The sequence below is a fragment of the Hesperophylax consimilis genome, chromosome 21 (genome assembly GCF_061612785.1).
Source record: "Hesperophylax consimilis isolate HC1 chromosome 21, BYU_Hcon_1.0, whole genome shotgun sequence".
NCBI lineage: Eukaryota > Metazoa > Arthropoda > Insecta > Trichoptera > Limnephilidae > Hesperophylax > Hesperophylax consimilis.
This window is the reverse complement of record NC_142856.1, coordinates 26771157-26798359: the sequence shown is the minus strand read 5'-3', so window position 1 is coordinate 26798359 and position 27203 is coordinate 26771157. Positions and strand designations below refer to the sequence as shown.

At 34.6% G+C, this 27203-nt stretch overlaps 1 protein-coding gene across 1 annotated transcript; it reads right to left on the bottom strand.

Annotated features, from left to right (window-relative positions):
* Cep97 (centrosomal protein 97kDa) lies at positions 1-26691 on the bottom strand. Its single transcript, XM_089644520.1, has 18 exons — positions 26620-26691; positions 26363-26520; positions 25645-25789; positions 24367-24482; positions 20885-21087; positions 19770-19853; positions 18717-18873; positions 17611-17686; positions 15163-15528; positions 13955-14398; positions 12041-12109; positions 9729-9901; positions 7911-8008; positions 7022-7234; positions 3143-3273; positions 2612-2730; positions 1305-1433; positions 1-785 (listed from the first exon to the last, which is right to left on the bottom strand). The coding sequence occupies exons 1-18, from the start codon at positions 26621-26623 to the stop codon at positions 360-362; spliced, it is 3111 nt and encodes a 1036-aa protein (XP_089500646.1). The 5' UTR covers positions 26624-26691; the 3' UTR covers positions 1-359.
* Positions 26692-27203: the final 512 nt, after the last annotated feature.

Below are 27203 nucleotides of genomic sequence, written 5' to 3'. Positions count from 1 at the left end.
TTTGAATTTAGCATTTTTAAATGAACCCTGTATTTAATTTTATAAAAAAGTTTGCTTCATCCCAGAGAAAAAAAACTAGTATTAATTAATAAGGGATGCGAAAATGGTGGGCAGGGGTAAAATTGAACGGACACACTAAAATCAATAACAATAATCAATAGTTTTTTACAAACTACACAAGCAGAGCTACCAACAAGATAATAGGAATGTGAAGTATCACTAGCCAACTGTAGAATATTTAAATTACAATATTTAATCTCAATAGTAACAATAATAGCAATAAAATAAATAATATTTCATCTAAGCTAAAAAAACATAAAAAGAAGAGGAGGGATTTTCTTGTACTAAAAAAAATCATCCTATGATTCTTTATTTGCAGAATTATTAAAAAAAAATTCACTGCTGGCGACACCAGCGAGACATTCTTTTTTCAAATTTTCTGCAAAGCTGTCACCCCCACCATCTTCAGGCTGTTTTTCAAAGCTTTGATGTTTCAAAATGGCCACCTTATCCCCAACTGTAATTTCGTTGTCATTGTTCAAAGAAACGTTTTGTTGTTTATTAGTAATGTCTGTGGACATTTTGTCAGTTTGCCCAGGAAGTTGGACATCTTTGTCTGCGGTGTCTGTGCCGGAATCATTCTCCTTGATTTCGGTCTGGACGGATTCGGTTTTCTCGGTTTCTTGAGACAATTTTTGCTTAAAATTATTATTTTGTACTGTGAGAGAGAGGGAACACGGCCTAGAAGCTGTTTTATGATACGGCCAATTCCCAGATGATTCACCCTGATGAAGAAAACATAAAAATAACAGAATTAAATATTTTTGATGGAATATTGTTTTTTCTTAGCCATTTTGGTAAATATCCAGAATTACTGGACACGGTTAATGTGCACAAATTATTTTTAAAAAACACTAATGAAATGGAAAATAATGCATTTAATAGTTTTTTGTTAAAATTAAAATTGTTATCGATGTGAATGTTTTAAAGTTAGTTTTTCGTTTTCTCTTATTTAACCCAAACTATGAACCTAAGAACCTAAAATACGTTTTTAGTTTGGGTTAAATTAAAAACTTGCCTAAAAAACTTATTTTAACATTATTATGTATGTCAAAACATGGCATGAAGAAAGTCATCAAATGACCGAACAAAACAGCTAATGCATTTTTTTCTATTTTCGACAACTGAAATAGTTTTTTCTCATTGTTATTAAACTGATTAGAATTATAGAATATAATTTTTGCGTATTAACCGTGTCAAGTAATTATGGACTTATCTTCCTCATGTTTTAGGTGGGTACTTACTTGAGGCGTATGAACGGCACTTATTTCCGTCTGAGTGGAAATGCCACCACAATCTTGCTGCGTCAGACCGGTGTGCTTACTGGATACAAACTGAAGAATATCCCTCATGGAACCTTGCAGCTGTTGAACCTGAAGACATTATTACATAATCTTAATATAAAAAATCACGTTTCACAGTGTTAGTTCACGCTAATCTCCTTTTTTTTCAGATTTCTCATCCAAAAATACATACAACTACAAATTTTAACTTCCCTACATAGAAGGCGGTCTGTGACAGGACAACGTCTTTTATTATAAAATGCATTTCAAATGGTTGAGTTAAATTCCAACTGGTTTCTAATATTGATGTATAAAAATTCAGCCAGCGATGTTTGTGCTTGCAAAACTCAATACGTAGTCGACCAATGTCTCTAAAAATATCACAGTGGGTTGTTATTAGTGCCAGTAGTGTTTAGAGATGTTTAAATGGTAGATGAAATGGGGGACGCCCGAGGAATGCAGAGGATCCACTAGTATTATATATATATATATTACTAGTGGATCCCACAATGCTATTGCTAATATCTTTCGCGGGCATCTTCTTCTTACTTCATTAATTAACTACTGTATATCACAATGTTATCGTTAAAAAAACTACATTATATTGACTTTAATTTGACTACGTATCTCTTTCCGGTGCAGAGATATTGCGTTAAGTATTCCTCGGGCGTCCCCGAATTCTTCTACCATTCAAACTACTGTCCAAACACTTCTGGCACAAATAAGAGCAAACTTTGAAAGTTTCAGCGATATCGCTCCACTACATATTGAGTTGCTATCACAAACATAGGCAGGCTGAATAGAGTTGAGGCCACCAGCACGTACTTGGGCTTGCATGTATTAGCACTTCTGTCAGTGCGGTCTTTGCAAAACATCACTGATAAAGTCTTTTGTCTTGCTTACACGTACTTATTGTTTTTAGCAAGAAAGGGACAGCATTTACATCGATCTTAAATTCAATTATTCAAAAAAAAATTACAGTTATTTGAAAAGTTTTACATTGTTCTTTTTATTGTATTAAAAACAAACTTTTTTCAATTTCACTGAAATTTTTTTCTTCTGAAGTTAAACAGCAAGTTTGAAACATGCTGTATACTTGAGATTTTAATGCTTTAACTGCGGATAATGCACATTGACGGGGCTGGCATCACAAGTAGTGTAGCCATTTTTATATTAATCTAGAAATTCCATACAGAAAGAACTGTGCATTTTTCATGACGCCAAGCTCACAAATCATGAACTGCTGCTTTGATATCTGTAATACACACCTGAGCTTGCAGCATGCTGCATGTCTGCGTTAATTCCCTAACTGCAGCATCCTTGCTGGACTTCTTCTCTTCTTTGTCAATGGTAAAGGATAGTATGTCTTTGGGACAGCTGTCGCCTTCTGAAAACAAAATAAACAGTTTTTACAAAGCATTTCAAAATAAATTCATAAAAATCACCTACCCACTTTTGGGTAGCTATCGCCCAACTAAATTAGCGCTGCTACCCATATTTGGGCAGCTATTGCTTAAGGGCATTAACAGTGCTACCCAAATTCGGGTAGTTATCGCTTAAGGACATTAACCGTGTTACCAAAATTTGAGTATGTAGCTATCGCTAAAGGGCATGAGCGGTGCAAATCAAATGTGGGTATCTATCGCTCAAGGGCATGAGCAGAGCAACCCAAATTTGGGTAGCTATCACTCAAGACAAGAGTGGCACAACCCAAATTTGGGTAGCTATCGCTCAAGGGCATTAGCGGTGGTACACAAATTTGGGTAGCTATCGCTTGGTTAATTATTCAATAATATTACCTTTCCCACAGCTGACCTCCATGGCTGATATCTTTTTCCACAGAGCATTGATTGCCTGCATCTGCAGCTGTTGAATCTTTCTCTCACTGTCTAAGGCCGCCTTTGTTGCCTCCATATCACAAGACAGTTTTCTGAAAAAGACCCATTTTTATAGAAATTGTCTTTGAAATCAATGTGAGGAAAGATCAGAGCCAAACTGACGACCTTCATGGCTGAGCATTTAAGATCCTCGAATATGCAACCAGAGGTTGCGGAATCAACGGGTTTGAATACAGGCATGACAAAATTAATAAATGTTATTTAATAAGCCTTGTTTTTAAGTTCCCCTCCCCACTTCCTTCAGCCTCATAAAATACCGCAATTGGGCCTGGCATGATCTGAATGACTCCGGACAGTCTGGAGCAGTCGGGGCTTTTGTGCGGTATTTGCATTTAAAATTAAATTATAAAAATATACATTGTATAAAATCTTATGATATACCTAGGAGAAATTCATAATATGTACCACCCAAAAGCTGCGTTTCAAATAATATACATAATTAAATTGACATCAAATTTTTGTTTTCTGTAGATTAACACTGGAGACGTAATGAAAGTGTTATAATGGAAAAGGAAGTGGATATAATTTTTTTAATTTTGCAGACGCGTAAGCGAAATTGGCATTACAAAGAAGACGGCAGAATAGAAAGTCTTTAAATAAACATTTTCATTGGATGAAGTATGTATATGTATTTTGATTTCAATATTCGAAATTTAACACATTGTTTGCGGGAGGCGCTTAAACGCGTCTTTGGCGTACTGTTAGTAGAGAGCGTGAGACGCTTAAAAGCGTTTTTCGTATTCGTACACTATTGGTAAAGCGCGGGAGACGCCAAAATGCGTTGTACACTTAGATTAACAAAATATTACGAGAAACGTATGATGTTGGTTACTCTGAAGTAAAAATTATGCTCAGCTCTCGTGAGACGTGTACCAGGTACCTGGCAATTCGTGGAATTAGGGTCGGGTGGCCGGCCAACTGTGGTCGAGACTTTCAAAATTTTATCTGGACATTACAGTTGCCCTAGCATCCAAGAAATCTTCACTACTAATAAAAATATAAATCTCCGTGGACACTCAAAAAAAATTACCAAAACGCCTTTTGCATCTAATCCTAAAAAACACTTCCTTGCAAATAGAGTAGTGGATGCTTGGAACAAACTCCCACAACATGTCATCGATGCAACAAATATAAATCAATTCAAAGCTCTATTGGATTCACATTTGGAGAGAAGAAAGGACTTAGTTCAAACTTAAAACAACTCAATTACTGTCAAACTTGTTGTGAAATCAGATATGAGCGCATCAGCAGAATGCTGCCTGCTCATTACATAATAATAATAATAATAATTTATAAGTATTTAGGATACCCACAATCAAGTAGATTAGACCATACTAGTATTAAAAATGATATTAGGATTAAATTTCAAACTAGGATCAGGAAAATTTTAAAATGCAATCTATCTGCTAAAAATTTAGTAAAAGCAATAAATACTTGGGCAATACCTCTATTAACGTACTCATTTGGCATAATTAAATGGTCTCATACAGATTTAGATAACTTAGAAAGATTAATTAGAACTACGCTAACAAAGTTTAATTGCCATCATCCAAATTCAGCTATAGAACGAGTTAATTTACCTAGAAATTTAGGAGGTAGAGGTATAATCAAAATAACTTCTTTGAAACATAATCAGGTAGAAATCCTAAGAACTTTTTTCCATAGGAAAGCTCATAGCTCAGAAATGCACAAAATAATTTGCAAGGCAGATAGAAATATTACACCTTTAAATTTATACAATGAGAATGCCAACATTTTTATAAATCCCATCCAGGAATTATTAGATTCCTGGTCAAATAAAATTTTACACGCAAAACACTTCAATTATCTCAACCAAACGTATGTTGACAAATTTTCGTCAAACAAATGGTTGAGTATTGGAGAGTTGAGTGCAGAAATAGAAGGATTTATGCTTGCCATTCAGGATAGAGTCATTAATACTAAAAATTATAGGAAGCATAATAAAGGGATACTTTTTTATAAAAAATACCCTATAAAAATGGACTACGGTAATGATAATCGATTACAATAAATATATGAAAGGCGTTGACCGAGCAGACCAATATCTTTCGTATTATTCTATTTTACGAAAAACCACTAAATGGACAAAAAGGCTAGCGATGTATATAATAAATTGTGCATTATTCAACTCATTTCTTGTGTACAACTCCGTAAAAGAAAGGAAAATAAAATATAAACAATTTTTTAAGGAAATCGCAGAGCACTGGGTGGCTGATCAGATTTCGTCAGATAATAGTCAAGACCCGGAACTAACACCATCAACATCTGGTATCCGAAAAAAATCTTCAAAATCTGATCCTCCAGGAAGATTATCGATGTATATGAGAAAACATATATTGGAAAAGGCCCTGGTAAAAATAAGAATCTACGAAGGCGATTTCGTGTGTGCGCGGTACACAAAATACTTAGCGAAACCCGGTACATGTGTAAATTCTGTGATGTACCTTTACATAAAGGGAATTGTTTCCAACAATTTCATACTTTCAAACAATATTAGTGTTTAGTGGTGTGTATTTTACAAAATATATATATACTATGTTGAATGTGCATAAAATGACTAAATCGACAATATGACAAAAGTGAGGTTTTTCCAAATTTTTTAATTTTAATTTTTTAAACTAAAATATCATAATTGTTTATCCAAAAATATAAAAATTTGTGACCAATTCATAATGAAAGATTTCAAATAAAGTAAAATACTGAAAATTTCATTTAAATTTGATCAATAGTTCAAAAGTTATAGCTATTTTACATGAAACGTAATTTTGCGCGCGAACATGATAAAAAATGCCCGCTTTACGGCCTAGATTGATTAAAAAACCCCCCGCAAACATTGTGTTAACGAAAAGTAATTTTGCAACTTTTTCACCCTGCGAGAAAAAACCTAGACTTAGGGACGTTACTTAATAAGTAATCCGAAAACTAATCAAATCACGCAAGGGGCTACTCGCGACCCTCTCCCTGCCCACACTCCCAGGGTGCACGCGCCCAGCAATTGTTACTAAGAAACTCATCCTAGAAAGATTCATTAAACTTCTGTTATAATTTTTACAGATTCGCAAAGCGGAAGTAAAAAGTTTGCAAAACTTCTACTATTGCGGAAGCAGAAGCAGAGGTCCGTTACCTCATTAAATAACACTCAAAGATTATATCGTCGTTGCGCTTGCAAGACCGGCTATGTTTCACAAAATTTTATATGGGAAGCAAGAAATTTCGCATTTTTGTATTCAGATGTGTCAACAAACAACATTTGAACGAGTTTTGTGAGATAACGGTTAAATTTATATGGCACATAGCCGAGATTGGACCCGATTCCTTGATTTTTTGGAAATTTTTGGTGGAAAAAAAGGTTTTGCTGAAATCTGGCACATTTTTCAAGAGCAACGACGATAAACATAATTATTTGGTAACCGTATAAAAAAGAACACGATAAAAGAAAAGATTGGGTTAGTTATTTATTTGTTCATTATCTTCACTTTTCTTCAATGGTCTGTTTTGTTATGGAACCACAAAATTTGTTTCAATAATTATTTCAATTGACAATTTGTTTTCAAGCTACCGGTGTAGGATTGTGGGAATCAAATACTTGAGTCTGGCCATGTCAAGAGTCAGAATAACAAAAGAACAAGATACGATGTATGTAATGTGAATAAAGCAAGGAGTTTGTACCAAGAACACAGTTGTTTGGCGGTCCATCCTCTCAAAAAATCCTTGATGGTTAGTTAATAAAAAGAATTAACAAATAAAAACATGACTCACTCAATATACTGGCGAGCCCGCATGGTCTGTATAGAGTGCATGATGCTGCCAGTCTTCTGATTGAGGTTCCGGGTTCGGTAGCCGCGCCACAGCTTCTGTATGGTCACGGCGGCTCCATCGGGTGTCTTCACCTTCTTGCTGCCCGTCTTATTGGTGGTGCTGGTGGCTACGCCTTCTGAGGAACCACTCTCGGACACGGATTGCTTTTTACGTCTGAAATTTATCAATTAAATTCAATGGTAAATGGATCTTATAGGATAAAGCTAATTGCACACATATCACCCCGGCACCAGATCAGCTTTGTCTCAGCTCGAGCCATTCGGAATTCTTCGTATAAGACTCCATACTGCGACACTGCACACTAATCAGCACTGTAACAGCACTGTCTCGTCTCGAGAAAAGCTAGTGAAAAGAGGTGAGGCAGTGCCGATCCAATTCCGAGCTGATATGTATGTGATAACCTTAAAGATGAATTATGAACTAAAAATTCTTAATGGAGCATAAAACCACTGTGAGATTCTGTAGGTGCCAAAGACTACAATGGGCTGGACCTGCCAGAATGCTGGAATGGCAGATGATAGAATGATAACTATTTTTTGAGGGATCGTTCCGAAGACTATTATTAAGACTAATAAGGGGTCGTCTCATTTTAGCAGTTCAAATGATATACCGCACCTCCATAGTTCATGATGGAAATGGTATTGCATGCTGAAAATAGTTGGGTTAACCAATAAATCCAGACAGAAAAAACTGCAACATTCCATCACACTCACGGTTTGAGAATTTATTTTGAGATTTTGTAGTTTCAAAGAATAACTAACTACATCAAATATTATAAACGTAAAATAAAGATAAATAAGTAAAATACAAGTACATAATCTAGTAATACCTCTGGTATGCCGCATCCTTTATAGATTGCAACTTCTCTACGCACATTTCACTGTCTTCATCCGAACTGTTCGCCCCGAGGGTATCAGGGGGTGTAACCTAAAAAAATTCAAATTTACAATACAACAAAAGAAACTAAAAATTTTAAGAAGATTATTTAATACATTAAAGACAATATATTATTACCAGATTTGAATGGAGGTTTAAAAACCTAATGTCTGTAACAATATGCCATCTCTTTGCATGTATTAACTCCGTTAAGTGCTAAATCAGGGGTTCCCAACCTTTTTGTACTCTAGAGCACATTCTAAAATATCGGTAGGGTGGCGGGCACCACCTATTTTAAATCGACAAACTCGGGGCAGCAATCGCAATCAAAATGACAACAACGCGATTCCAGGCAGGGAATGCTATTTGCATATCACTCCTTGTACATGCCGAAAACCCGAAGTGTACAAGGAGTGATGTGCAAATAGAACTCTCAGTTCCAGGCTAGCGTGAAGAGTGCAGTCTGGCTCGCCGCTAGACAGGTTGCGACAAGTACTGTCAGCGAAGGAACCACTCATACATACAATATCGCAAACATACGAACGTATTTTATAAACAAAAAAAATGAAAACTCTAACAAATAAATAAAAATAATTCACATTTTTAATTAATGTTTATGAAAAAATTATTTCACTGTCGAATAGTGGCGGGCACATACGAATCGTTCCGTATACGAACCCCGTGCCATGGCACCATGGCACCCGTGGGCACGGGGTTGGGAACCCCTGTGCTAAACCGTCAAAGTGAAATTAGCCACGTATTGAAAATATAGATAAAATTAGGGGGCATTTCACCAACTCTGAGTAAACTAATAACTACTCATCAATGATAACATAATATTTTAATGATTTGTATAGCGCCGTTTTTGTGAAAAATCACCGGACGTTGTCAAGTAACTATAATTATAGGTAACTTAACATGGCGGTAAAAACAGGCGAACATTACAAAAAACATTACTTGACGAGTTCAGCAGTGATGAAACAAACAATACGAGTAGAACTTTGCAATCATACCAAAAAGATTGCAGACAATAATATGGGAAATAATAAATTAAGGCGATGCACTACGTCGTGTAATATTTTAAATTGAGCCACTATCAATAATAACCCTTACGTAGATGGCGATAAGGTTTAAATTCCTGCTTAACACCATCCGCCTGTTTTCATTTATGCAAGAAAAAAATATGGACAAAAAGTGCCTTTTATTTTATTTTGTGGATGTTCAGGTATAAATATTTAAAAAAATTTCAATCATTTTATAAATAACTTAATTTGCCACATTATACAATAAAATCATAACCGAAAATGGGTTCGTAAGTAGGAGATTTTGAACTTTAAAGCTGTTTTCATAGGCCTTATACATTCTTTTTTTCTGGGCTTGTAAAAAGACTTATCTAAAAAATACTCGATTGTTTCAAAGGCCAAGATGTATTCTACTCGCAGTATTTAATTAAAGTATCTGAAATATTTCGAGGCGACCAAATTTTCAAACCAAAAACACATGATTTTGCATTACTACGTATGGCATCGCCTTAAAGTTAATTATTGTAATTCAAAAATTGGAGCATGAGTTGATAAAATTGATGGAATGTATATAAGTGGCACTATCTGGTAGAGATGCCAATTCCGGTTAGACTGGAGGATCTGGGTTTGAGTCTTGCAAACGTTACATTTTTATTTTCTGTGTTTTTGTCTCTTTCTTTCAATGAGAGTTGTTTATATTATCTTCTTCAATGATTAAAGCAGTTTACTCTAGGTGAAATACTAAATACCTGAATTTCCATTTGACTTGAGAGAGTACCAACAGTTTTGTTACATCCATTATTTTTTTTGCTTGCGAGGTTAGAATTCCCGCCGGGGGTGGCGTGAAGAGATTGGTTGTACAAGTTCTTGGCTGATTGTATTTCCTCATTGTTTTGCTGGGGCAGGCGGGATGAAAAACTTCCTGAAAATAACAAAAACAGAAAAATTAATAATTTTTTTAATTGAATAATTTTTAGAAATTAATTTATTTATTTTTTTTTAACTTTATTTAATTTCATTTCTTTACTTACATATATTATACATATTAATAGACAGTAAATAATAACATAATATATATATTACCAAATTGTATACACAAGAAATGAAAACCCACTAAGGCACTGCCTGAGTGTGGGTAATATAAAACCATTACTATATTTCAAGTACCTAAGTATAATATATATAAGTAGAAAAAGTTTTTTTTTTGTTTATAGTTATTATAAAAGTAAAGAGAAAACATTATGTACAATAGTTTATAAAGTTTCAGCAAGTGAGTTGTAGAAAGGATCAATAAATTTATATAAAAAGCGTATCAATATCTGCGTCATTCAGCCATAATTTTACCTCCTTAACATATTCTATTGTTTTATTTATCATTTGAGTTTGTAGTGGTAGAAGGTTAAATGTACGAGGACCAATGAAACTGCTATGTGTCTGCATTAATTTAGTATTTGTTTGGGGGGTGTAAAATATATTATTTGTTCTTTTGCTCATTCTGTTTTCATTTATTTTGAAATTATTTTTGTTTTTAAATAAATCATCCTATTTTTCAAAAATTAATCAATATATATTATAAAAGTAGAGTCCCAGCACGATCAAGGAAGTTATGTGGTGTGGTAGCCCTTTATCCCCCATCCATGAAGAAGATTCCCGTTTTTTACCTGAAGGGCGTGCTTTTGAAGATATAAGGGCTGGAAGTTTCGCCCTCTAGAAATTTCCAGAATATTTGAGAGTATTTGAAAATATTCCACAACATCCCAGAACATCCCGGAACATTCTGAAATGTTCGGAAATAGTCTGGAACTTTCAGGAACATCTTAATAAATAAAAATTCAGCCTGATTATGTGTGTGCTCGCAAAACTCAAAAAGTAGTTGACCGACATCGGTAAAAATTTAGTTTGTTGTTATTAGTGCCAGAAGTGTTTAGAGATGTTTATGGCCAAAGAAGTTGGGGATGCCCGAGCAATACTTCATGCAATATTTCTGCACCGTAATGGGATACGGAGTTGAATTAAAGTCAATGTAATGTAGTTTTTTAACAGTACTTAATATTTTGGTACCTAATTTCTGGATCCGGTTTATTACCATTTTTCAAATTTAAACTTTACGTTTTTGGAAGCTTAAAAATTAAATTTACCAGTTAAAATAAATATTTAAATGATTTATTTATTTATGATTTAAGTTTTGTTACGATTCTTCAACATTGTGATATTATACATAAAATATATAATGTTCCCTGTCAACTATAATCATAGACTGTATTCACTATAAATGGTTGTTTACCAGATGTGTAAAATTTAAAACACATTTATTAGTAAGGGATTTAGTACAAATATATGTGTTTATGTTGTTTATTAAGGTTTTAATGTAATATGCAAACATGGCATGATAAGATATAATAAATATTGTTAAATACAAATTGGAATACAAAACCAATACTAATAAAGGTACATGGTAATATCTGGGCAAACTGTAGACGCCATATTGTACGCGAATCAGTTTGTGGATTTATAGTGCACTGCAAGCAATATTTGATAGAACTATTGGGCTAGCTGTTTTATAACAGTCAATATTATGGACTTGAGGGACAATGCTTGATCATCAAGGCACAAGCTTCCGTAACAGACTCGAATTAAACCCACTGAAGGGACTTGTTCACTGTACCAGTTTTCTTAACAGACAGGTCATGCATAAATAAATTGTCGCAATTGTCACGGATGTAGGTACTTCACACTGTCAGACAGGGACAGGCAATTGGGTAACAGTTTGGGTGGGGGAAAGCAGGAACTTATGTTAAAAGGAGATGCATATAGTTGCGTCAACGCAAACATTCCCATGTTACGAAAACCTGCCAATATTTTAAAGTCTCCTACTACCATCATTATAGAGAAAATGTTTCTTATGCAATGATGGAGGATGTAGCTACGGCGCTTTGGTAAGAAACTGGGGCATTTATTTACTTAGCCACTGATCTACTCAATATATGTTACAATGAGTGAAGAAGAACTAGTAGTACGGACCAGTGAGAAATTCGTCACATAAAATAAAAACAATTATTACCTTTTCGATGCTCGGCACAATTTCGTAACTTCGGACTAGACATTGCACTTCTTGAAAGTTGTGGAGATCCTAAAAAAACAAAATATTGTATTTATTTAAACATCAATTAAAAAAAATTGAAATACGTGTTTTAAAAGATGCTCATGTATCTCTCGCTAGAAGTACTATAAAAAGAAAACCAAACAACGAACCATCACACCTTTTCCACAGGAGTAGGCAGAGAGGACCGCCAAACAACTCGGTCTTGGCACACACTCCTCGCCTCATTCACATTCATACATCGTCTTATTTATAAATAGCCCGACTCAAGTATCTGATTCACTTGGTCGTGAAATGTCATCCTCGGGTGCTTCTGACTTCTGCTTCTATTCACATTTGCATCATATATTCTCCTTACACTCCTTTCTTCACTCATTCGCTCTACATGCCCAAACCATCTAAGCGTCCCTTTCTTAATCTTACTCATAAGAAATTAATGTTGCCTGATAATGTTTTATCTCCTAGGCCCTACACAGGCAATGCTTTATCTACTTCATCCGAAGTAAGCAAAAATTGACCTTACTTCGGGCACACAGACGCGCTCGCAACACACTTATATCGGTTTGTCTCTTCAGTGGACAGTGAAAGGTATCATCAGAAGTTGTTGGTCTGGGTTTGAATTGTTGATCAATAAAACCCAATGACTGCCAAGCCTAGATATTAACTAGATGTAGATAGATTAACTAGACGTCTAAGTGAAGATTTGCTTTATAAACAAATTAACAAAAGCTTGGTGGAAATTGGGTTAAGTCTGGGTTTTGCGCCGTCTATACAGGGTGTCCGGAAACTCGTAGTACAAGCGGGAAACTGGTGAATCTACATCACATTTGGAGTCGATTTTGTAGTATATTTTTTTTTATTTGAGCTTTCGTTATCGAGTAAATCGAGTTTGAAGTTGATTTTTTTTTTTTTTTTTTTTTTAATCAAATTCTTATAAATTATTACTGAAGATCAAAGTACCCAACTAATTAAAACTATTTGAAAGTAAAACAAATGAAGAAACTCGGATTTGAAGCATTATTTTGAAATCACCCTTCATTTAACCCGGTGTAATCATAAAATATTTCTGCTCTGCAGGGTTAAAACATCTGTTATTCAACCCTAAACACCAGAAAAAACTTTAACCCTAAAATAGCCGAAAAATATTTTTTTTTGGTTTTTTTTTTTTTTGAAAATGCTCAAATCAAAAAACTTTATGTTTTTTTGGGTTCCCCATGTGGTGTAGATTCTCCAGTTTCCCGCTTGTACTACGAGTTTCCGGACACCGTGTATAGAGAGAGTCGAGACGAACTTTAAAGCATTGGTTACTATTTATTTTTGGAATAAATTAACGAGTGAAACCTAAAATTGTAATATTTAATTTTTGAAGACAATATTAGCGATTTTAGGACATGAACCCAGGACCCTTGCCTTGCCGGGGCGCAGCTCTACCACCTGAGCTAATGGGACCCTATCTCCTTCAGTCATATTTGACTGAATCATACTTCACATAAGAACTACCAACATTACCATAATTTTCTCACTGCACATTTTTATTGGCTGCTATCTTTATGTATGATCGCAAGATTCAACTCTAACTAAATGCAATCTATACAGTATCCTTGATAAATACATATATCCTATTTTTATTTTAATGTGCGACATCTATTGACTTTTCTGAAAGTCTACAATGAATATTTATTTTTTGGAATAACTTAATGAGTAAAACCTCAAATTGTAATATTTAATTATTGAAGACATTATTAGCGATTCTTAAATGAAAATTTGAAACAGAAAAAGATATGGTCCCATCTAGGACAAGAAATATTATAGTATTATTGTTTATGAATCACACGTAGATGCTCAGTTGTCATAAATGAATAATGGAACGCATACCTTTATTACTTCTCATATTTGTGGGCACAGCTCCTTTTGCCGGGGGGCCATTTGTCTTCTGAGCCGCCACTTTATTTCTGTTTCCGGAACAATTCAAAACTGGCAAATCCGAGTGCGAATTTGAATGCGGGCTCGCTATGGACACATTGGGTATAAATGACTGAACTTGATTCACAATGGATTGGTGATTGTTCATAACCATCGGACTCTGGGAATGGTTTGAGTGATTGGCTAGATTGGAATGGTTGTAAACTTGAGTCGCTGTTCCGGTTGGCCTCCGCTGGTTTATCATGACACCCTGGGCAGCAGGGTTGATGATCAGAGAGGGCTGGGCTGCAAATAGAGGACCCTGGTAGTCGGGACTCATCAAAGAGTCAGGAACGGGGACCATCTTGGAGGCGGCTTCTAGTGGCTGGTTGAGGGCCTTATTTGAATCCATATTAGCTGGAAAGAAATTATGTTTATAGTAAAAATAATAAAAATTGGATATTATTATTACGATTCAAAATAACTGATCAAACTGTGATAGAAAAAAAATGCACAACACCTAACTAACTAACCAACACGCAGTTTCACCGCAGGAGTAGGCAGAGATCATACATGGTTTTACCACACATACGCCTCAGGGATGTCATTTCTACAGCATTCAATCTGCTTTCACTCTTTCTCTGCCAGTTCCATGCCTCACTGCCATACATCAGGGTAGGTACCAGCACTCCATTGTGGACTGGTAGCTTCGCTTCTTTGGACAAAATTTTGTTACCGTCAACCGCATTCAGTCCTTCATTAATGAAGTTACCTGCATTTACCCTGCTCTCAATATCTCTGCCAGCCTTCCCATCTCTCGTAAACATACTTCCCAAATACACAAACTTATCCACCTGCTCCAAGTATTCATCATTCACAACTAGATTGCCAGCTGTTTTCGTACTCTGTCTTTCAAACACCATGACTTTAGACTTACTTACATTTGTCATTAACTCAATCTTCATACATACTTGGTTCATCCTATACACGAGAGACTGTAGATCTTCCATACTGTTAGCAATCAGCACCGCATCATCAGCATATAATCGGCAACATGCTTTCAGATTTGCACAACACTTCTTACTTGGCAAATAGGTACGGTAAATGGGACTTTTATATTCTTGCTTAAACATTCAAGCAGAGTGAGGACAGAGGTGAAAGGATGAAAAAATAATACTCACAGTCAACCTTAATCTCTTTGACCTCCTCTTTCGCCAGCTCGATTTCTTTAATCGCCTTCGCGACGGCGATCTTCTCGCTGATTCTGTTGCTCTCCACCGGCTCGGGGTTAAGCAGAGCACTCACGGCCGACGAGTCGAAACTCTGACTCATGGCGGGGCTCATCTCTCCGATGACTCGGCCGTGCAGCGACTTGGTGACGGGCGTGAGACTGTGGTTGGACAGAATTTCTCCCGAGAAGCTGGCTGACATCTGGTTTGTGTGCTGGCTGATCAGGGCAGTGTGGTGCTTGTTGGATAGAGCCGAGTGATAACTGCTGGACATGGCCCGATCGGGGGATTTGCTGACCATTCGGCCTGTGATTCGAGCTATAATGAAAACAAATTAGTTACATTGAAATCTCGATTGATCGTTCCTCAAATAATTGTTTTCTATTTGTTATTTCTTCCAGTTCCAAATTAATTTCGTACAAACTCGCAAAAATAGATTGCATCGATCGTTCCTCCTTGAATCGTTTTAGGCATGAATCGTTTAAAGCACTCAGTTTTTGTATTATTTTACTCAATCAATCGCTGCTGGCGGCCGCTTTAGACGTTAGACATTCAAACACAGTTTTCACGCATTCATAATGTATTTCAATAGGACCCCTCAAAAACGATAAATAGATGTTTCACTGTATTAATATTATTGAAGGTCATAGTTTTTTTTTAATTGATGAGAGACTATTACATCCACAATCGGGGAATGTTGCGAGTCTGAAGGTAGTGGGGAGGGGAAGGAGAAAGGGAAGTACCTGGCTATTCAGATCTGATCACCAAACACGGCCAAAGCCATTTCAGGCAACGTTTCAATTCTGAATGGTGGTCTTACAGCAGGTCGATACTATATATCTTCCACTCTGAAACTTGCTACAAATATACTATATATTATTTTAAATTAGTTAATTGTGAAATAACACAAATTAATAAAATAAAGTTTACTTGCGTACGCTGGGATTTGAACCCGCGACCTCCAGCTTGCTTATCGGGAGCCTTACCCCTCGACCATGGACGCCGTCAAAGTCGTTAATAGTCAAACGGCATTACTCCTGTAAGCACTCAAGGCTATTATAGGTCCATTGATATCCACATCCATTCACAACCACCTTTCCATTCCTTATTATTTCTTTGGTAATTATCGTCCTTTTTAAAAAGTTTGCCAAGGTCTGATGCATCTAGTAGACCGATTGAGCCCTCTCGTACGAATCTTGCGAAGCTTGGAGACAGAGCATTCTTGAAATGATTTAGAAAGGGCTTTAACAATAACTAACTAACTAACTAACTGTAGTGTTTGGTGTTTGGGTTCGGGCAGCTTTGGGTTCTACCGAACATAACCGAACGCTACCAACGGCCTCGCATTACATTGCCGGGTGGCGAGGAGCCATTCTATCGCTAGACGGCCTTTAGGCAACTTGTTACTTGTATTGTCAGTTTATTATATTCCGAATTAAACAACCTCCGTATATAAGAATCTACGACTATTAATATATATTACCAGATCCCTATCCTCGTTAGAATACTGGAGATTAAGGGCCCAGTATTCTATCCTGTACAACATCGATACGTTACACTAACCATTACGCCGTTTCTCCGCAAGGGTAGGCAGAGAGGACGGACCGCCAAACAACTCGGTCTTGGCACACACTTCTTGTCTCATTCACATTCATACATCGTCTCATACATACTCTTCTATTATTCTTCTTCCTCGGGCGTCCCCGACTTCTGTTACCATTCACATTTGCATCGTATATTCTCCTTACACTCCTTTTTTCACTCATTCGCTCTACATGCCCAAACCATCTAAGCTTCCCTTTCTTGATCTTACTCATTACGCTCACATCAGCCTTGCACTCTTTGCAGATCTCCACATTTCTCACGCGATAATACACGGTTTTACCACACATACGCCTCATGCCGGGATCTCATTTCTACAGCAATCAGTCTACTTTCATCCTTTCTCTGCCATTTCGATACCTCACTTCCGTACATCGGGGTGGGTACCAGCACTCCATTGTGGACTGCTAGCTTCGCTTCTTTAACAATAACAAGTCTGAAATGAAAAGTCCCTCGAGGTGATTGAATCACTAATTGACACTATATAAAGTTAACCATTTATAATAAGATATTTATATTTTATTGTCCTGAAGAAGATTGAGTCCAATCGAAACCGGTCGATGAATATACCTCAAAATAAAGTGGTTTAAAACTAAGTGTTTGTTTCATTTTGTATAATGTCAAGCCACAAAGTTTTTGCTTTCTTCGATAATTTATAATAAGGTTTGAGCGTTTATGTCTGCGATGTCTCTGGCTCCCCAGGCACTTAGCATTATTAGCCCACCAAAGAAACAAGTTTTGAAATTTGTCATGGCAAGAGAAACTATAAGACTAGAGAAAGAAGCTTAAAAAATTTACCCTGCATCCTCGGTGAATGTTTGGCTCTGGGCGGAGAGGGCCCTTGTTCTCTCAACTGTTGCTGATAATGTTGAGCCTAAAATGAAATTGTAAACATAAAACAGGGTTTATTTTGTAGCGGTTACCTACCATGAAAAAATAATCATTTATATGCTGGCCACATTATCATCTTAACACTAGCAACACCGGCAGCTAATTTCACATGTGTCAACCGTCAACTGTGCGCATTTCGTTGCAAATCGATCTTCGTAAAACAAAGCTCTGCTCTCTTAAATTCTAAACATTCCGTAATCTATACTTAAATGTAGAGGAGTCTTCTGAGAATGATTTCTAAAACATACACAACCTTTCCCTTTATTTTAGTTTATACATATCTCAATAAATCATTAACCAAATAATCAACCAGTAAAAACATTCTCGATTGTGTGGGCCACACTTGTAAAGCTCTTAGTTACAAACCCATAGGGCTGGGAGACTTACTGGTTGAAACACGTGCCCGTGAAGGTATCCTAAATAAGCAGATCCCGCACGTTCCATCGAAGCCGGTTCCGTTTCCAAAAACAGATATATTTTCTGTCAGGATTTTTTCAAAGGCAAAAAACTTTCGCTCGTCTGCAGCCAGTTATAAAGGGATAATAGGCTACATTATTCATTTATTTATTTTGTAAGAAACAAACGGCTTTTTATTTATAAAATAAATATAAATAAACGGAGTCCAGAAAACATCACTTTATATTTCAATCTGAGCATTTTTTTTTTTTTCTTTTCCTTATATAAAAAAAATTTCGGCATCTGAATGGCTTGATGAATGATTTTTTTCAAATTTCAACGAAAAAATTTCAACTTCAGAATCAATTTACTCGAAAATGAAAGGTCATATCAAAAATAGTTACACCACAAAATCGACTCCAAATGTGATGTAGATTCACCAGATTCCCGTTTGTACTATGAGTTTCCGGACACCATGTATAAATGAGGACAAACAAGGTTAAGCCAAAAAGTTTCTCATGATAATGTTGGTTAGAGATAAAAGTTTTATTTTCCCTTAAAACTAATAAGGTAAATGGAGAGGAATATAGAAGGATAGGAGATGCTCTCGATTTTACCTTGCTGAGAATCATTCTGAGTTTCCTCTGCTCCTCAGTTTCGGGGGCCATATCCCCCTTGGGGCAGGTGCTGGTTAGGTACTGCACCAGCTGCTCCTGCTCCCCTTCGTGGAACTGCCGCCCCCTGCCCTGGCTGTACAGCCACTCTGCCTTCAGACTGGAATACAAACAACATCAATCACATTAATGTTGTATTATCTACACTAATTACTCGTGTTATAGATGAACGGGTTATCCTATTTTTTACAGGACACTTTTGTGAATAGAAGATACAAGAATGATGCTATTTGTAAGTCTCTAACTTGTATAAGTTATAAATATGTATGTCATTAAGTCAGCTGTTATAAGCCTTAGTCGTAAGTCACTAGATATAAGTCTTAGATGTAAGTCAGTAGATAAGCCTAAGGACGGGTTGTTTCACAGAATTTGAACCCTTCATAAAATTTCAAAGTTAATTTTCAAGTTCTGTGAAAGTTCTATTCAAGTTCTTTTATTATTTCAGTTCTGTGAGGCAACTGGCCTATTATGATAAAATAACAGAACTTGAATAGAATATTCACAGAACCTGAAAATTAACGTTGAAATCTGATGAACTGTTCAAATTCTAATTCTAAGTGACTAGATAAAAGCCTTGGATGTAAGTCACTGGTTTTAAATCAGTAGTTATAAGCTTTACTCGTAAACCACTAGATATGAGTCTAAGATGTCACTAGTCATTCTTATGAATATTAGTTGTAAGCCATTTATATGTATGTATTATGCGATATGTATATTTGTACAGCACCATTAAACGTGATTCTTCACAAAAACGGCTCTATATAAATCAGCCAAATATTATTATAATTATTATTGAGTAAAGTGGTTTTATTTCTTCAATAATTGTTTTTAACGGGTTCAGTGCCAATCACTCCTGTGGGCGAACCAATCATTTGTAATTTTAATGGTAACAAAAGCTCCTAGCAGCGAATACTTTGACGACTACTTTGTGGCATCATTGAAACACTTAGTTTTATATGGTGCCGTTTGTTAGAATAGGTGTAAGTTGGCACATACCTCTCCATAGCGTTGACTGCATATCCGTCGACTAGTTTTACATTCATAACCCAGTTTTTAACAAAAGGGCGGTAGTCAAATTCACTGCAAACAATGTTAAGGATCATATATACATGTTAATTTACATACATTAAATCAATATCTAACTGCCTATTCTTAATTGAAAACAAATTTGTGCAAAAATTCAGCAAAACCATTGTTTTCTGTTCAAAAATGTGATCTTATCTTCTCCGCCTTTGTCTAACCATAAAGGGAACCATAGAAACCTTATCAAGGAGATAAAATGAGTAATTTTGTGTCATGTATAGTAATACAAAAAAATGGTACATAATAATAATGTAATCCCAGTATGTGGGTGAACTACAATTATTAGGTTATTCTTTCAAATAAGAAAAGATCATGTTCAAGAAGAAAAGATCATTTTCAAGAAGAAGAGATCATGTTCGAGAAGAGTAGAACATGTTCAAGAAGAAAAAATTATGTTCATGAAGAAAAAATCATGTTCGAGAAGAGTAGATTATGTTTAAGAAGAAAAGATCATGTTTAAAAAGAAAAGATCGAATACGCTGGTAGAAAAGATATAGAATAAAATAAAAAAATTTCAATTCACAAATTCTACAAATTAAACACAAATATATAAATTAGTGATTCTGTGAACAGTACACCTAGCATCCCAAAAAGTATATTTCTAATTTACTCTTATATAAATCAAAATCAAATTTTCCTCTGATTTGTAAGTAGGTACTGAAATACCTACCTACTTAATTATAAACTGTATATTCTATGCAACATTTCTTTTAATTTATAGTAAGGAATGCATAAAATTTGGATAAATATCCAAAAAACGTCAATTCTTTTTTCAAACTTTCTTCAGGCAGGTATAGCATTAAAAAGCTCAGTCAAAGTTAGCCACCTTGTCAAAGTTAACCACATTGCCAAAGTTAGCCATCTAGTCAAAGTAAGGCTTGATTGAATATATAATAAAATGGATGCAGCAGATTTTCGAAACCGGAAACGGAACGTGCAAAAAAATTTATCGGCAGAAGAAAACAAAAGTTCAAATTAAAACAGGACTTCGCTACGCTCTTTCAAATATTATGATTAATCAAGGATACATTTTGTCCTGCCCGGTGCCAGGTCTGATGCAGGGATTTCCCTCGATGGTGATGGTCTCCAGCTGCTCGAGATGGCTGAGGTGGCACAGGGTGTTCAGGTCATTGAGGGCATTGTGTGCCAGCCCCAAGGTCACCAGGGAGGCGGGGAGATAGCGTTCGCACTGCTTCAAGTGGCTTATCTGATTCTTGTCAAGGTATAAATGCTGGAAATTATAATAGACCAATAAGAATACTTGATACTGATATGCTTTGTGTAACTTTAAGTGACCAGCTCAGGCACGAGGACTCCATCGAATCCAGAGTCAAGTTAGCCTCTCAGAAGCTGGACATACTGTACAGGGCCCGTAAATACTCTTATGTCTTGTGCGTCGATGTTACCAATAGGCACAATCAAAAAAATCATTTCTCTGAATATAAGTATCTATTCTGGGGAAATATATTATCCTTTATAAATATATATACACATTATCTGGTGAGACAGTATAATTTAAAAAACATAATTTAGCAATTAATAAGTAAGTTATCTGCTGGCGCACGGCGAAAATTTAGATCAAGAAGTTAAGTTTTTTTTTTTTTTTTTTTTTTTTTTTATTTCCTTTATTTTTTCCCAATTTACATATTTCACAATACAAGTTTTTTAATAATATGAAAGGGAACCCACTAAGGCGCAGCCTGTGCGTGGGTAATATAATTTAATACATCAGATTTTTGTACCTAAAAATATATAACAGTAAAAATAAAATAGAAAACAGTAAGCATAATAAAGAAAAACGGTAGGATTATAATTAAAGTTATTCTAAAAGATTGTGCAAGAGGAGCATATTAAAAATAAATCAAAGTAAAAATAAAGATTGTAAGATAATATATATGAATTAAAAGAACACAAAATAAAATAATAATAACTATACAGAAACAAAATAGAAAAAAGTAAAAATTAAATGAATAATGCTTCAACATTTGCATTGTACAGCCACAACTTTAATTCTTTTTGGTATTGCGCTAGTTTAGTTGTTACTTGAATTTTTTTTGGTAGTAGATTAAAAGTGCGAGGTCCAATAAAGCTACTGTGAGTTTGCATTAGTTTGGTATTGGTTTGTGGGGTATAAAATACATGATTTCTTCTAAAGTTGATTTTGGGTTCATATTTTTGAAATTTATTTTGGTTTTTCATGACGTATTTCAGGCTTTGAAGTAAAAATAGTTTACGGAGATTGAATAGTTGAGATTCTTTGTACAATTGATCAGTCGAAAATGTCCTCTTTTTATTATATATAACCTTGATAATATGATTTTGTACTATTTGTAGTGGTTTTATAAATGTATCTAGTGCGCCACCCCATCCTAATATACCGTACATAATTGAGGATTGCACTAGAGAAAAATAAATCATTTTCAATTTGTCAACATTGAGTACTTCCTTAAGTCTATAAAATATGTACGTCAGATATCTTAATTTAGAAACGGTGTTATTAATTTGTGGTTGCCAGTTTAAATTTGTGTCAATATATATACCCAAATATTTGATCTTTTCAATTTTTCCAATTTCAAAGCAAGAGGTGCATGTTACTTTATTACAGTTAGCATTATGTAGTCTAATTTTAAGGTTATTGGGAGGTTTGTTTTTACTGTTTTTATAAAAAGTTAGGTAAAATGTTTTACTATAGTTTAAGAAAAGTCTATTACAAGTTAGCCATGATAAGACATATGAAATACATTTTGTTGCATTTAAAAAAGTTTCAGGCCATATAGGGTTTTCCAATAAGAGGTGTTAATTTTGAATAGCCCGCTATTTCGGTAGATTAATTTTGAATAGCCCGCTATTTCGGTAGATATTACTTTTGAAGCTGTCATTTTTTGACATTTGACAAGTAGAAACTACACCATTAATAAAAATGGAATGATACACGCTTCAACAACGCATTGAAATTATTAAAATTCACTTGAGTGAATCAAATGCAAATCATCTTGAGTGATGAGGCCCATTTCCACCTCGGTGGCTTCGTCAACAAGCAATATTGTCGCATCTGGGGCTCGGAAAACCCAAGAGTTATTGTTGAAAAGCCTCTCTATCCTCAACGTGTGACTGTTTGGTGCGGTTTATTGTCCGGTGGAGTCATTGGACCTTACTTTTTCGAAAATGAGGCTGGAGCAACAGTTACGGTGAATGGATCGCTATCGAGAGATGATTAATGATTTTTTATGGCCGGAATTGGATGGTATTGATCTGGACAACGTTTACTTTCAAAAAGACGGCGCTACGTGCCACATAAGCAACGAAACCATTGATCTTTTACGATTGAATATCAAAATAACACCTCTTATTGGAAAACCCTGTATTATAAAGTTTATGCAAACTGAACTCGGATAACAGAGTTGAATACTTGAAAATTTACTAGTGGAAAACTTTAATTTACTACAAGAATAAATAATAGAAATAAAAAAAGATTTACAAACTATTTATTTCGCATTTACCAAACAAGTTAAGTACAATAACTTAAGACCGGTTGTTTCAAAGAATTTGAACAATTCATCAAATTTCAAAGTTTATTTTCGTTCTGTTATTATATCATTATTGGCCAATTGTTTCACAAAACTGAAATAATTACAGAACTCGAATAGAACCTCTTGAAAATTAACTTTGAAATTTGATGAATTTGTGAAACAACCTGTCCTAAATATTATAAATAATTTTAAAAACTATAATATGTGTAGGATATTGCGAGACTTGGTTATATTGACACAAATAAAAAGTCCGTCAAGTGTAGAAAAAATAGAGGGCGCTGCCATTGTTTAAATGGTTTTAAAAGGCAACACGTCCAAGAGAATATTTTTCACATCAACATCAAACAGTGTTCAGAAATTAGTGGTACTAATTTCCCGAAAGGAGAGGATTTTACATCACATTTTGGAAGTTTAATATTCAAACATGTTTTGTTTTTTCGGTAAAAAGAGCTGTAAATTCAACATAAATATAGTATTGCAAAAAACATAAAAGTTATATCGAAAATAGAATCAGCTGGCGCACAATGAAAAATTAACGTCGGCAAGCGAAGAGGTAATATTACACAACTGCTGACTCTGTACAAATCACGAGGGCGCCCTACTGTTGAGTTTGGCAGCCACCTCTGGACTGGAGACCCAAAATACTTAAATACCCAAAAAATTTCAATATTCGCAATTTTTGGAGCACAGACATCAGGTGGGAATGCTGTCCTTGTTCTACCGATATTTCAATGGAAGATACTCTGAGAAATTAGCATCAACATTTTTTTTTTCATTTTATTATTCGAACGCACAGCAGTAACCAGTGGGACTATGGCATTCCCAAATGAGGTATGTTATGAGGCTGGAGATATTGGAGAGAAAGCTGGAGTAGAAGGAGATGGAAGGAGGAAGGTTGGGAAATACCTGGCTTTTATATATTTAAAATCAAGCATTAAATTAATATTATGTGAATAATGAAAAAAAATTATATGACCCACCTTGAGATATTTTAGGAAGGATATATCGGTAATGTGTGCAATCTGGTTACCAGACAAATCCAAATGTTCCAGGTTAATGTTATTGTTGAGCTGTTCTATGGACTTTATGTTATTGCCTGCAACGTTAGTGAGTAAATAAGAAATGGATAAAAACACACACAGATTATGTAAGTAGATATGTATTTACAATAAATAATTATGAAGTTATTGCGATTCAAATAATATAATATTCGGTTAAATTGACTTCTCATTTAAAATACCAAAATTGTTTCTTCATGTAAAATATTAACTTTGTTTTGCTATTACCCTTCAAGCCACATTTTTAGGAATATTACTTTTCAGTAGTTTCATTTATAATATTCTTCAAAGAACAACACGGTAAAGTATTTTTTGCTGGTAGGGCGTTTTTAATACGAGAAAATAAAATTATGCGAAAAATAAATTTTGGGTTATTTCGAGAAAACTGTAGATGAAAATACACAACCCTCTCATATTTATAAACAGGGTTGCAATATTTTACATCAAAATTTAGAAAAATAAATAACCACTTTCATAAAAATTTCAAGATTTTTAATTAGTTTTACGAATGCGTAAATATTCGTTTTCATCGTCACCTGTGAAATTTTCATTTTGTGGCTTGAAGGGTTTTACCAAACCACAGTGGATATGTCAGAAAATATGTGTAGGATATTGCGAGACTTGGTTATATTGACACAAATAAAAAGTCCGTCAAGTGTAGAAAAAATAGAGGGCGCTGCCATTGTTTAAATGGTTTTAAAAGGCAACACGTCCAAGAGAATATTTTTCACATCAACATCAAACAGTGTTCAGAAATTAGTGGTACTAATTTCCCGAAAGGAGAGGATTTTACATCACATTTTGGAAGTTTAATATTCAAACATGTTATTTTTAACACAAAGCGAGAGATAATCGGTTGGAAAAATAAGTGATAAATGCATGAAATTTTTCCTGTCCAAAGTTAATCAGTCAGATTTGAAAATCTAAGATAAACTCACATTTAAATTTCCATAATTTGTTCTAAAATCAGTGTTGCCATCGTAATGAAAAGCTTTAGTTTGATTTTATCAAATTTCTTCACTTTCTTGACCGACAGTATCAACCCCTTTACTGTCCCTATAACAGTATATATTATGTTCTGTGCTCATTCTATCAATAATTGAGGAAATATGTACAATTTGAAACCCACCATGAGACCAATGTAAGTTAGTTACAGGCACCAAATAAATAACAAAAACCATACAATAACCAAAAACTCACCTGAAAGTTCTAACTTTTTCAAAAAAACGAGTTCTTTGAGACCTTCGATAGTTATTATGGCGTTATTACTGAGGTTTATGCTACGGAGGCTTGTAAGGCGGCTGACACTGTACATTCGCATCAGATTATTTCTGCATATCGAGAGCTGAAAAGAAATATTAAATAAAATTATGAAAAAATTTAACCACTCGACCAAGGAAAGTACTGATTAGTTGAGCTCTGGAGTGATCCAGAGACCATAAAAAACCTACTTGTTGTATACTGTATAATATTACACTCTTTCAACATTACAAGCATTTACGTCAATGTTTTATCTGGCTGTTGCTGATATGCATTCTCTGATGCGATGTGAAAATATATGCATTGATCTGCATGCTGATTGTTCATATTTTGATTGCATGTTTAGTTGAATGAACCATACAAAATAGGTATGATTTCAGATTTTCTGCCCCGATCTGCCCTGATGATGGATACCGTGACTCTGTTCAAAACGTTGGCTAAAGGAGGAAGAAGCGCAACACTTCGTAATACACCGAAAATTAATCACCACCATAGAATATAGGTTTAAAACTGTTATGATGAACAGCGATAAATATAAAAATTTAAAAACCTATAAATTCTATCATGTTATTATTTGCTGCACTATCAGGTACGGTAGTTAATCAATGTAATGTGTAATTAAAATTAGTAATTAATTCAGTGCCTGAAATTGACTTACATTTTCCAATCGTGTATAAGAATCAATGGCATCGAGTCTCTGGAGTTCGTTTTCATCCAGTATCAGTGTCACGATAGTTCTTGCCTGGTTTTCCGTCGCTTTCTCTATTTTCTTCAGATATTTATTGGAGTAATCCAATGTTTCTAACGTCTCCTCCGCTGAAAACAATAAATATTGAATGAGACGTAGTATATTAAATGGTACCATCAATTTTTCGAGACATAATTGCTAATTTGTGCAAATAATATTCATCTTACCCATTTTATTAATTATTTTTCGATAATAATCAAAACATTTTCAATAAACCGAATGACAGCGAGAAACAGACCATAAAGAAAAACGTTTATTTATCTAATCCATATTTTGTCTATGATTAAAATAAAAACAATTTTTTAGGCTTGGTGAAAAAATCGTGAAATTATTTAATTTTCTCGATTATTTTTTACGTTAAAATAATAATTGAATATTTTAACTTATAACATAAATAAATATATTTAAATATAATATATATATATTTAAACTTAACAAAAAGATACACGAATTACAAATAAATATAATGTAGTTATTAATTACATAATATATGTAATTGATGAACCCTATAAATAAGCACGGCTTGTGTGTATGGGGAGTAAATACATAAATTAATTATTTTATATAAGTTAATATATGAACGTCTTTTTCACTTATATTTAATTAAAAATTAAGCAGAATGTTTAGGAGAGTACGCATAATTTTAGGCGGCGGTGTTGATAAAATTATTATAATACAATAAAATTATAATCATCGATGATGTATTTATAATAATCATTAGAGGCATATCAAGTAACAAACGGGTTCACTT

What these genes read in the sequence shown, in the direction of transcription:
- Cep97 (XM_089644520.1), bottom strand. An exon ending in GCAGTCAACGCTATGGAGAG is followed by an intron (nt 18,874 to 19,769) that starts GTATGTGCCAAC and finishes TTTGTATTCCAG; the next exon opens with TCTGAAGGCAGAGTGGCTGT. An exon ending in ACATTCACCGAGGATGCAGG is followed by an intron (nt 15,529 to 17,610) that starts GTAAATTTTTTA and finishes TTTTCATTATAG; the next exon opens with CTCGAATCACAGGCCGAATG.